Genomic DNA, 12,940 nt, shown 5'->3' on the forward strand with positions numbered 1-12,940 from the left:
TCTACTGTGGGGCGACGGGGGAGCTGAATTACAGAGTCGTAAATGCTCAGGCTCTGTGTGATGGATGAGCAGTAGTCACAGTTCATTGGGTTGCATTAGGCTCCCAGCGCACGGTTTTTAGGTACCTGGACCCACCAGAATCTGCAGCTCTCTTCAGCTCCCTACAGACCAAGCTTCACCGGTTGGAGACATGTAACTGAAGTGGAGTTCCCACTTACCGTGCAGGCACTTAAAAGGTGGGGTGGGCTCCTCGGGTGCCGTTCACCTCCTTTTGTCCTAACGCATTCTGGGCGGCCCAGCGCCCCCGCGGCTCTACCAGGCTGGCTTTCCCCTGCCTATGCCGATGCCCAAAGCCGAGTCTTTTCCTTCCCTGCCCTTGACTGCACAGAGCGGAGTCATGGAGTGGCAATTGCTTTCCTCATACCCTTTACCTGCGATGGCAAAATTCAGTGTGGCTTGCCGAGACCTGAAACCCTCCCTACACTTTAATCAGCACTGAAACAGTTAAGGACGTTCCCGTTTAAGCTGAATGCCGAATGCCATCACCTCCCGGCTCACCCAGCTAAACCTAAACGGGGAGGGGAAGATCCACAACTTCAAGCGCCGTTTGGTGCCGAGGTTTGTGGCCGACACGAGCGGCCAGCGCTGGAATTGCCCAACGGTTTCCTGCAGACCCCCGGGAAGCGCCGGGTTCTTGCCGCCAACGCACGCCGGCGGCTGTCAGACCGCAGGGCGGGACACCCTCGCCGGCACGGCAGGGGAGAAGCCCGCAGCCGACCCCAGCGGGACCGAGGCGCTCTGGGTTCCGCCGCTCCCCCAGCCAGGCCGGGGCTCCCCCGGGAGGCCGCTGCAGAGCGGGGGAAACTCCGCTTCCCCGCGGGACGCAGCGCGAAGAGCTGCCCGTGCGAGGGGCGGAGGGACACTTGTACCGGCGGAGGACGCGGGGTGCGCCCCCGGGGCCCGGGCTGCTCCCGGCTGGGCCACAGCCAGGCCGGCGCTATCCCAAGATGGAGGCGGCCGGTGCAAATACGGCGAGAACGGGCAGCGGCGGACCTGCGGCCTCCGGGGGAGAAGGGGGGCGGCTGCGGCTGCGGCGGGGGGACTCCGCCCGGGGCAGGTGCGCGGGGCGGCGCTGCCGGGAGCCTCTGCCGAGCGGCGGCGGTGGCCGAGCCGAGGGCGGGGCTGGCGGCAAGCTCGGCGCTCCGGGCACGCTGGGCGGTGGCAGGGGCGGCCGCACTGGGAGTGACAGTGGGGCCTGAGCGGAGCCGCGCTGCCCCATGCCGGCCGCCAGCCCGCCCGCCTGGCGGTGACTCGGGCTCCCCCTCCTGCTCCTCCTCCTCCACCGCCTCCCGCTCTGCTCTCCCAGCCCGGGCCCGGCCCAGCCGCTGCTGCACGGCGCCGCCGCCGCCCGCCGAGCCCGGGGCGCAGCCGGGAGCCGTGTCGGGGCCATGACGGTGGAGCAGAACGTGCTGCAGCCCGGCGGCGCCGCCAAGGTGAGACACCGCCACGGCCCTGCGCTGCCCGCCCGCTGCGCCACGGCCCGGCCTGCGAGCCGACTGCGCGCCCCTCGCCGCGTCCCTGCCCGCCGGCCTCGCCGGGCCTGGCCCCTGCCCTCTCCCAGAGCTGGGGCCGCTTCCTCCTTACGCGGCCCCCACACGCGGTCCCCGCCCCGCCGGCAACTTTTCCCCCCTGCAGCGGGGCTGCAGCCTCCCCATCGCTCGCCACCGCTCGCCCTGCGGGAAGCTGCTGTCGGCCGGGGGTATGGGGGGGGGGGGGGGGGGCGGCCTTCATCGCTCCGCGGCCTCTCCCGGTCCCCGCCGCCTCAGCCCCGGGCTGGGGCCGGGGTGACCTCGAAGCCACCGCGGGGGCGCGGCCGGACAGTGGGGGCCTCCGCCACCCCAGCCCCGGGTCGGGTCAGCTCTGAACTGGGCTTGGTCTTCTCCCCTTCTGTGTTCTGGCGCTCCCCGGGCGGGCGGGCACCCCCGGACTGGGACGGCGCTAGGGCCCCGGGCAGGCCTGTTGCACTTAGAGAGCTGCCAGGTAGGGCAGCGGGACGGGGGTGGGGGACACTGGCTGAGCCCCCAGGCGCTGTGTGTGCCGTGGGTCGGGAGGTAGATGCTGCACATGCACGGCGTGACCCTGGCGCGCCGGCATCCGTGCCTGCGAAAGGTGAACGCTATTTCTAGCGAGTGACACACGGCTCGCCGCCACGCTCTCCTGCTGGGGTGAAGGAGTGCTGGGTTTAGGGACTCGTATTAACTGGGGTCGTGAAATGGGGTTCGGCGAATGGCAGCGTTTGTGAATCTTCCTCTGAGCACCAGGAGTTGCTGGAAAATGTTTCTCTGTTCTTTTTTTTAGGACACCTTCTAAAGCTCTTTTTTACTTAAAGTGAACTGAACTGGCAAGAGAAAACGAAACCTAACGTTAAATCACAGCACTTTTAAATTTTTTTATTTTTTAAAGGTAGCCGTTGCTGATTATTGCAACTGTTCTGGTTAGTAGTATGACTACTTCTTCTTCCCTATATATATATATATTTTTATGACCTGTGATGCTTTTACAAGAGGATAAAAGTCAATGTGCTTTGGGGTAGTCAGTGCTGAAGCTAAATGGCTCCAGCTGTAAGTGCGGACAGTGGGAATGCAGTGATTAAGGTATAATTGGTTAAAGTGGTACAACTTACGTTCAAGAAGCTCATTTGGAGGAAGAGGCATGTCTTGCCAAGCTGCTATCGTAGTTCGAAGTAGTTAGCACCGATTGTGGCCTTTTCAGCAGGAAGGCAGTGGTTGAACGCACTAATTTTGTCCCCTGGTTCCTCAGTCGGTGTTTTCAGTTGGGGTGTGCTAACAGGGTGGAGTAGCAGAGTTTTGTTGCCAAGTCTCATGCTATGTGTGTGTCTTCTGTGTTTAACAGCTTCATTTGTTGTTGCTGTGCACCTGTCAGCTTTAGTAAGCAGTGTTACCTTTTAGAAAACCTGTTGTTGATGATATACTTAAATATCCTTTAATGATCACGTCAGATAAACACTTGGTAGATACTGGTCAGAGCTGCCTGTTGCACTTTCTGTCAATAATCTGGAAGAGGAAATGTTACCATTTTAGTTAAACTTCTGCTTGCAGGTCAGTAGTTCAGCATTACTTTAGTTTCAAACTGAGGATAAGCCTAAAGGGTGGTTGGAGATTGTGCGAGGTCACCTAGTAATCCACACTACAGTGAAAAAGGAAATTAGCAATAATTCTGAACTTGTAATCAGCATCTATGGATGATGGTTACTTGACAACTACATATCTAGAGAAACTGTATAAAACAACAAGGCCTTTTTCAAGGAAGGGATTTTCTTTTTTATTTCTTCTGTCGAATCATCTTATTATGATATCTGAAACTCCTTGTTGCCTATTTTATCCATAGTTGCATTGGGGGGGGGGGGGGGGGAGGAGGGGTAGGGGGAGGTGAGAGAGGAAAGGAGGCCAATCTTGAGAATGTTTTGCAAAACAACATATTATCTGACTCCAAAGCTAGTATCTCATTGCCTAGTGACACTAATGAATAGCTAACCAGATGACAAACTAGCATTGCTTGGCTTATTTGCATGTAAGAAGAAAAATTGTCAAGGTAGAGTGGCTGCTGCATGGTTGAAAGGTGGAGAGGTTACCATACTGTCATCTTCCCTCAAAAGGAGAAAATCCCATGCTCCACAAATAATGAGTTTGTTCTGGAGACCTCAAAGTTTGTTATGATTGTTTTCTGTTAGTGTGAAGAGACCACATACAAGCAGAAATATATTGGATTTCCAAGAGATGCTTGAGTCATCAGCATACCTTATGCAGAACTGCGGTTCCCAGCATTGTTCATCAGATGTTTTCTTACTGTCATACAGGAAGTATGTGTCAAACTTCAGCAGTACTTGGAGATGTAGGTTTGTATTAATAAATGCTCTAACTACAAACAGCCCATTTCCCACTGAAGCTGTCTTTAGTTCATTGTGTAGTTAAAGCATCTGTTTTGGGTCAAAAGATTTCTTTTATGTTTGCTGGTCATCTTGACTCCTAGATAAAACTTGTAACTTATCTCCTGGAGCAAATAATTAATCATGTTTCTGTCATTGCTCACAGCTCTTGTGTGCTGCTCTAATGTCATTAGGTGTCCCTAGGTTATCCGTGATCTTTGTATTAAGACTAAGGCATGTGAATAAAAGTAAATGTCCTGGGAAGTTAAAAAACCAAAATAGTTTCTCATTTTGTCCTGTCTGTATTTCTGTCCAGTAAAACCCTTTTTGTCAGGCATTTTGCTGCTGAAGAGCTAATGCATGTATGTTGCAGGGTTCCTTGGGGACAGCTTGCTCTGATGCACACAGATGTCAGTCTTCCTCCCAGGGGAAACCTGTCCCAGCCTGCCCTTTATACTGTGCAGACCCTTCCCTTGGCCCGTGTCCCTTACTTGGTGGGTTTGGCAGCACGGGCTGGGGTGGATGCTGATTTTGCTAGTAGTTGGAAGAAGTGATGGAGAGAGGTCATGTTTCGCCAATGTCTCAGCTCTAATAATTATCATGGTGGTCATCTTGGAACAGCAGATTGAAAAAGCTGGGTTTTAAAGGGTGATGCTTAGCTGGCCTCTCAGCAGTGTGTATTATCAAGTTCTGCTGCTTCTGGAAAGAGACAAGCCAAGTGTTGGTTGATACACGGATTTAAAGTCTGGTTTATCTGTCTTGATTTCCCACACCCTGTGATTCAGCAGCATATTGGCAGTGTAATCACAGGAATAGTAGAATAAAGTTAGGTGTGTCAGCTCAGCTTGGTTTTTTTTTTTTTTTTTGGTTTTTTTTTTTTTTATGTTGTTTAAAGCAGCACAAACCTTGACCACTTGAAATACCACCTGCCTTAAAGCAGGGTCTAGCACTGCTTACTTCTCCCTTGCTCTTTTTCGGGGTAATGAGGAGGAAATTGTACTAGCTCATGTGTGTGCTTCTGCTCTGCTCATACCATGAATTTGAGGTGTTTTAGTACTGAAAGATTTAGCTAATGTGGTACTTACTGCTCTTCTTGCCTGAAAGCAATAGCCACTGCTTAATACTGCGGTAGTTGTTCGTATAAAATGTGATAGTCATATGTCTCCAACAGTTGAAATAGGGATATTGATGCAGTCCTGAATGGCAGGAGGTGATCACAAAGGATAGCTACTGAGGACTTGGTATGCAAGGAAGATATTTTAGGAGTTTTGCTCATTTTTTTTTTTTTTAATCTCAATAGGTGGCAACCTTCTAAGGGTGCAGCCTTTGAAATCTTTGTGTTTCAGTCAGTTGAGTTCAGGGTTGCCTGACTGACCATTTGCCTGGTGGAATTAGGAAGCTCCAGGCTCCTGCTCTCATTGCATAGCCAGAGCCTTTCTTGCCTGTGAGCAGCATGCAGGTGTCGTCCTGTGCCTGAGAAGTGCACTCTGGTTCCTCTAATGAGGATGGGTTACATATCTCCCTGTGAACAGGCTGTCTGTGTTTGAAATGTATGGCAGGCAGGTGGGCTTGAGTATGGGGCATTGTGCCTGGTTCTGCTGGTGTGGTTATTGAAAGCTTTATTAAGTCTTTTGTCCAGGATGGGCAGAATAGCCAGACTGATTTACTGAAAGTGTTTGCACTGAGTAATTTGCAGGATTATTTGAAGTGCTGTGGTGTTATTTAGATATACACATCTTGTAAAGTATTAAAAAGAAAGAGTTTATAAAAGGAGTTTGTATTACTTTGAGTTACGCTTTCTACATAGATTCTTGTCTGTGTTTCTGAAAGATAGAGCAAGGTGCAAAGGTCAGGGATTCAGAGTAATTTTGAAAGCCCTTATCAGACTGGTATGCTGAATGTCTGACTTTTTGAGTGTTCTGATGGGTTTTGCTGGGAGGGTGGGGGTGTGGTTAGGTTTCGTGGTAGGTGGCTTTTGGGGGGGGAGGAGGGGCTGTTTCAGTATGCAATCCTGCTGAATCATGGGTTTTTTTTATCAGTATGATATGAATATGCACCTTTCCGACACCTTTAATAGCAGTTTAAAACCTGTTGCATTCTTGTAAACCTGTCAAAAAACTTCAGTAATTATTTCGATTATGGTAGCAGGAGTTGACAACTGTAGCATAACCATGAGCAGCTGTATTTAAGTATCTTTTGTTCACGCCTTAAAAGAAAAATACTGTTTCAGAATGTGAAAATGTAAAGTTTATGCATTTTCCTGTTAACCTTTGGTAATAATTAGAAATATCTTTACTACTTCCTAAGAAAAAAAACAGTTTTTTAGGATAACCCTGCATCTACAGCAGCAGCCACAGAAGATGACAAAACCCATCAGCTTCCTTGAAAAGGTCAAAACCATGTCTCAAAATAAAAAAATATTTCACATTTTTAGAAATGCTTTGTAAAGACAAGTGGGAAGATAATTGAATTGTTGCTTTTCTTGCACTCTTATGCCTGAAAAGATAGGTGAAGGCAGGAAACAGCATTAGTAATCCTGTGAATTTGGTTGGTGTTCATGGACTTTTCTAACTGAAGGGGAATGATAGAATGAAAGATTTGATTTCTGTTCTGCTTTTGGTTAAATCTTTTTCATCTGGCTGAGGAATCTCCCCATGTGTCAACAGTCTGATTATTCAGTCAGCAAGCATAACTTGCTGACTGAACGCCATAACTTCAGTGCTGTGAGTGGTTGGGTTGAGGGAAGTCCTGGATGCGGGTGGGGTGCAGTAGCTGAATTGTCAAATCGGCCCCATGCCTGGTCCTGCTTGAAGGCTGCCTTTTCAGGCAGGGCCAAGATCTTTGCAGAGGTAGCTGGGAGGTTTCTAACCCTCATACATCGTCTGTGCCAGGAATTGTTTGGGGTGCTGCATCAGTTACCTCATCCTAGCTGTTGCTGGCGGTGCCAGTGATGGGGGGGATTATCGAGGTGCCCACATGCTTGTAGGGTTCCTTAATGTTTCATTGCTCTTTGCTTGCTGTAGTGAAACTGCTGATTTGCAATTCCCAGCTGGTCATCTGGCAAAAGCTAAGAGTCAAATGTGACATTCCTGATAGTCCTTAGCATAAAAGGTAAACAAAAAGCTTAAGAGCTGTGTCTTCACTTACATGTTTTCACGTAGGACTGAATTCCTTTAAAGGTCTGACTTTCTGGTTTTGTTTGTTTGGTTTTCCTTATTACTGACTTCTTGTACTTCTTACAGGACAGAGCTCTTAAAATTCTCTGTGTGCGTTGCCAGGACCTGGACTGAGACAGGAAAGTCTTTTCTGCTTTCACTGATTAGGAAAGCTGCGTATGTGGGAGCAGCTTTCCTGGGAAACGAAAGTATCCTGAGTGCTTTCACTTTCTAATTCTTTTGTCATAGCCAGTGTGATTATTTAAGAGTGGGGAAGATTGTGTTAGTTCTCAATGAAGGTTTGAACTGTGTGCGTTACCAATGTAATGATGTTTTGATCTTTAGCAACAGATAGGCACTTGTAATTCCAGCTTCTCCCCGGGGGCTGTTGGCTTGTGTGTGGGGTAACAGTGTAGCATCATAATCCAAATAGCAAGCCAGAGTAATGTAGGAGAGGCTGTTGTGACAATGTATTTCTGAATGATTTTATGAGGTCAGGGTAGACTTCAGTCTGTTTTCCCCCACCTTAGGAAATAAAGACCACTTCTGTTTGCTGGTGACTGCCCTTCAGCAGTTTTGGTGCTGTTAGAGAAGTCAACATCTGCAAGAGTAGAAAATGTTTGACTGGAGTGAATGGCAGGTCAGTTTCACCAGCTAGGTGAAACTAATATAATTCGCATGTAGCTTCCACCAGAGAGCAAAGTGTGCAGTAGGTGGGGTGGTAACTCCACCTGTTCACTTGGGGGCTGTGAGATGTGCCAAGTTCTGGTTTATGGGTGGTCAAGTATAATTAATAGGGAAAAGCTAATACTGCGAGTCACAATAGTTGCATGTAAAACTATGTAAAGCTGAAACTTCCAATGAATTCTTCATCTTTTTTATTACTGAAAAAAAAAGGGAGAAAATACAGTGACAAAGTAGTATAAAGCTGTGAGGCTGAAGTGAAGATGAGGTGGTGAGATGGTTTACTGCTCAACAGGATAGCGGTGTCATGACTTGCATGATGGTACAAACTCAGGGCTTCATGCCGAGTAAAAGGAAATACTTTTTCCTGTTTCCTGCATCAGGTTGGCAAATGGCATCTCTTACTGGTTTTTCTGAACACTTGTAACTCATAATTTGGCAACACAGCCTTCTGAGCAGTGGTTTGTCAGATTTTGGAATGTTTACTTACATTAATGCTGTGCTGAATATCAATGTTGTCAGAAGCTGTATTGTGCCAGCATACTTCAGCCAAGATTGCAGGTAGAATGGAGAGCAGTTTTATTGTTGGTTGAGTACAGTCACCATCTAAAATGTTGCATTTTTACAGCATTAAAATATGTGCACTCTCATTGTACTGCAGGCTTTAGACCTCTTTGCCATGAGGTTTCTTTAGGACTTCAAAACTTTGAATAAACTAAGAGTTCTACAGGCCATTAACAGGACATTTCACAAACTTCTTTTAAGAGGAATCTTGTCCATACCACCTTTCAGTTCCATGTTACCATCCCAGTTTTCAGAAGTGAATAAAGGGAATGTAAGCCTGTCTCGTTGCTGCAGGGGGTTATACCTCCCTGGATGGATATTCCAGGCAAGTATGCTGGTCTGTGCGCTGGAGTAGGGACGGTGTTGTGCTGCCTTCTGCTGATAGCTGCAGGGCTGTGCCTTCTGGGAGAGGGGTGGTTTTAACATACTGAACAACCTAATAGTTTTCCTGGTGAATGTGGTGCAGAATCTGTGGGTTTAGGCTTTAACATGAATGAGATGTTCAGTAATGTTTTGAGTCAGTGTTGAGATTCCGATGAAGTGCTGTGAAGGAATAATTGGATCGTAAGATGGAGTCAAGGACAGATTGATTCAAAATGTCCTGAGTAGGACATCGTGATAACTTAAGTGGTCCAATGCAGGCTTTGTGAGGTCTCGCCTGTTTAATTATAGACTGGTTTTGCATGTATTTAGTAACATCATCAGTTCCAAGCATTTGAAAATCACAATGGAACTCTCTGAAGCCAGGATATCGGAGAGGTGGAATCCAGAGACCAGATGATGTGGAACAGCCTGAAGGCTGGAGTGCGAGTAGGTTAACTTTGGAAACATCGCCTGACACAGATTTATGTATGTAAAACACTTTTTTTTTTTTTTTAAGGCAGCAGAAATACTGGTATGCAAATTCTGATAGTTTTTATTCTGAGAAGCACAGCTTTGACTTGATGTTTTTGTTTATGGTAGGTTTCTGAATTACTTTAACTGGTGGATTCTTGCTGGAAAAAATTATACCCTGCACAACATTTCTTTTAAAATGTTTCTGCTATCAGCTAATTGGCAACAGTCAAGCTTATCAAAGTTTAGGTGTCAAGCAAATGCAAATTGTGCTTAGAATATCCTTGACTGAAGCTTTTTTAGCCATCAGGTGGAAGCATATTTTTAAGCTTTACAGTAAGCATATGTAGACAGAATAATCATAGTATTTAATAAAAACTTTTCAGGGAGGCATTAGTGTTTTCAAGGCATGATCCATAGCTATTTAAATTTAGTTGACGCATATCTTACCTTGGTCTAGGCAGAATTCATTGAAATTAATGCACATGACATAATGGCATTATACTTTTCTGTGGTTCCTTGCTACCAACTGATGTGTCATCATTTAACTTCTGTTGTACCCCATAGTCCAGAGGGCTCCTTTTAGTAAAAACAGGGTGTTCACTTGACATTAGGGTCTAAGACCAAGATACAAAAGTTTTGGATCGTGAGTTGTGTAGTTATATTTAATGCCGTCTATTACTTCTGGTGAATAGTAAATGCTAGGCTTGAGTTTGTGGGTTTAAAGTTTGTGATAGCTGTTCTCACAGTTGTATGACTACAAGAAAAGCCAGATACCTGTGCTAAAAACTCCTATTTTTTTTCTTAGGCAAAAAATTACTCTTTCTGAATTTCAGTAGAATTTCAGTAAAAAAAAAAAAAAAAAAAAAGTTTTGAATTTAGTTGTGTTACTACTGGGATTAAGCCAGGAAAAAAAAAGGTGCTGTGTGGGAATTGAAAATAGTATTCATTACATTCAGGTGAACACTTTGAGGGTGCTTTAAAGTAAACAGCTAGAAAAGGCTGGGTATACACAGGCACGTGGCATTCTTCATCCTCTTCAGAAGAGGAGGAGATGGTGAGAACAGACTCCTACTCCACTTCCTCTTCTGTTTGGTTTCATTTCATTCCTCTGAAAGTTAACTGTTTCGAAACAGAAATTTCTTCTGGGACTGTGGGTGTTGGAAATGTACCTTTAAAAAAAAAAAAACCCACTTTCCAACGTGCATAGGTATAAATGGCCTGGTTAGAGGACTGAATACTGTGTACTTCGTTGTATCCCAGAAATCTTGGGTTATGACTGAGAAAGCATTCCTGTGTTTTGCAGATTTTAACTTTTGCTTTGTTTTGGTACAGAATCATGGGAAAATATGTAAGAGAAAGCTTTTAAGCTTGTAAATATGTTTTTTTAATTTTAGTTTTTTAGTTTCTTCTTAAACTGGATGGCTTTTGGGCAGCTTGCGGAGTTGTTTCCTCTCTTGGTATTACCTACTTGCCCACTTGTCAGCTGCTTCAAACTCCGCCTGTGTCTCTCATGTAACCTCTCACCTGTTTGAGGACCATGCCATTTTCATTTGGAGACTTTCCCCCTACTGTTTTGTTTCCTTACACTAGAACCTTTTAATTACTTGGTGGTAGTAATTGGCAAGCTTTTTTAATTCAGGCACCTAAGCTTATATCTCTCTCAAGTATGTTATTTTGTTTGTTTTTGTTTTTTTTTAATGAGGTACTAGAATTAAGTCTTCTCTTTCTCACTGTATTCCTTTACTTGTTTGGAAACTAAAAAATAACCAGCGTCTTACTGGTAGCTTTTAAAAGTTCCTTCTAGTCCTGCATGTTTTGCAGGACTTGATGCTGAAAGCCACAGGGCATCTCTTGTGACAGTCCTGGCTGGACCCAGAGAGGTTGTAGATACACCATCCTGGAGATGTTCAAGGCCAGGCTGGATGTGGTTCTGGGCAACCTGATCTTGTTGAAGATGTCCCTGCTCATTGCAGGAGTTTTGGACTAAATGATTGTTAAAGGTCCCTTCCAACCCAAACTATTCTGTGGTAGTTCCCCTCATCTGAAGCTGACTGGGCTGTTTCTTTGGGTATAGTCTTCTGGTCCACTGGGTAACCTCTGGTAAAGATAGGCAGATTTCTGCATCATCGCCAGTTCCAGCTCTTTCTAACTTGGTATGTTGGCTTGAAGCTTTTTCTGTGGGTGATTTAAAGATGACTGGTAAATGTGCCACCTACTTCCCAGTGCTCAGTGGAGGTATGTATGCAGTGTTCAGACTGGTGCTTTAATACAGACCAGGGAAAGAGTTTGCAACTGCCTGCTGTCCCCAGCAAAGATGGCAAAGACTGTTGTTCTGTGACCTTACTGAGAGAAAAGGGTTGAAGATTTTGCTGTTGGAGTTTATTATCTCTATTGGATGGGGAATGTGTTGGCATGATACTGCTGCTAGGAAAGCAGCACAGAATTTAACATTTTTGTTTCAAATTATTTTTCAAAAATCTAAACTGCTTAGAGGAGTCTTTTATAGCCCCTTTACTCCAGTCAGCCTACGGAGTTTCAGCTAGTGAAGGATGGTGGAAAGTTACCAGTGGTGATATTACAACACCACTACTGAGACAAGGAAGACAGGGCTAAATTATCACAAATTGGGGTCATAAACTAAAGCTGTTGTAAGTTTCTTGAGACCATGTCCTAACATATTAGAATATAATGCATTCAGTTTTCTGTGGGAACTGAGGCAAGTGCGTGTTTCAGTATAAAGTAATTAAAAAATCATTAAAACCAAAACAAAACCCCAAAACCCAAACAAACAAACTTGAAGCAAACAACCTGAACTAACAAAGCACAGCAGAGATTCTCAGTGTTACGTTTTTTTCTTTCTCCTTGAAAGAAAGCAGCCTAGAAAATGTCAGTTGCCCTTTGTGGAGTGCACTGCTGAATTTATAATTGAATTTCTTCAGTTGTGAGGTAGTAAAATTATATGCTGATCATTGGTATAAATCACAACACATCTTTAAATACTGTAATGTCACTCTTGTGTTTGAGGTTCATTTTAATTCTAGTGTCATCTGCATCCGTTGAGGTTATTACCTAATGCACGTGAAAGCTGCTCGCTGACCTTCACAGGGCAGCAGCCTGTGGTGTCGCAGCAGCCTTTCTGCCGGGATGCAGTACATGCCACTGGCTTCCTGGCTTTTCACCCAGAAAAGGCTGGAACTGCTGTCAGAAACCTGTCACCTTGCAGGCAACCTCTTAATACTGCCCCAAATCTTGGCTGACTGATGTTATCTGTAGGCTCGTTCTTGTGCAGAGAACTAACAATGTGTGTCTCTTTGTAGGACTTATTTGTAAATGATTATTAGGGGCAGGATAAGCTGTTAAATAGTTTTACCGAATGCTACAAATAATGGCATATAACTTTTCTGATGGAATTTCCTCTTGTAATGCACCTTGGATTAAAAGTTGGGGTGGGAGTGACTTCGCCCCTGTAAGACCTCGCTGCAGTGGGGTAGAGGTGCTCCCCTCTGCTGCTGTTCCCCAGCCCCCTGTGTTGTTACAGCCCACTTTCTTCTGGTCCATGGAGTGGGCAGCAGCAGGCAGCACCACTGGGAGCTGTGTGCTGGCTGGCTGGAGAGCCGGGGTGCTGCTGAGGGTGCTGGGGGGCCCTGGGGTTGGTGGCCTTGTGTTGTTGGGGCTGTTGCTGAGAGACAGGAGAGCCGACTTGCCTGCATGCATGCGTACTCTGATCACAGGGCCCCTTTCCGTAGGAAATCGG

At 46.2% G+C, this 12,940-nt stretch overlaps 1 protein-coding gene across 3 annotated transcripts in view; it reads left to right on the plus strand.

The window, feature by feature from the left end:
- The first annotated feature begins 1,211 nt into the window (after positions 1-1,211).
- Positions 1,212-12,940, plus strand: part of USP25 (ubiquitin specific peptidase 25) — a 90,437-nt gene continuing 78,708 nt past the window's right edge. For 2 of the 3 annotated variants that reach the window (XM_065676736.1, XM_065676735.1), the window contains exon 1: positions 1,212-1,493. Coding sequence is in view for 2 of the 3 variants with exons in the window: in XM_065676735.1 (XP_065532807.1) it covers positions 1,449-1,493 (45 nt within the window). In the remaining variant the exon portion in view is untranslated. The remainder of the gene's footprint in view (positions 1,494-12,940) is intronic. The other variant, XM_065676737.1, reaches the window with a different exon arrangement.

Source organism: Lathamus discolor, chromosome 4 (genome assembly GCF_037157495.1).
Source record: "Lathamus discolor isolate bLatDis1 chromosome 4, bLatDis1.hap1, whole genome shotgun sequence".
Lineage (NCBI taxonomy): Eukaryota > Metazoa > Chordata > Aves > Psittaciformes > Psittacidae > Lathamus > Lathamus discolor.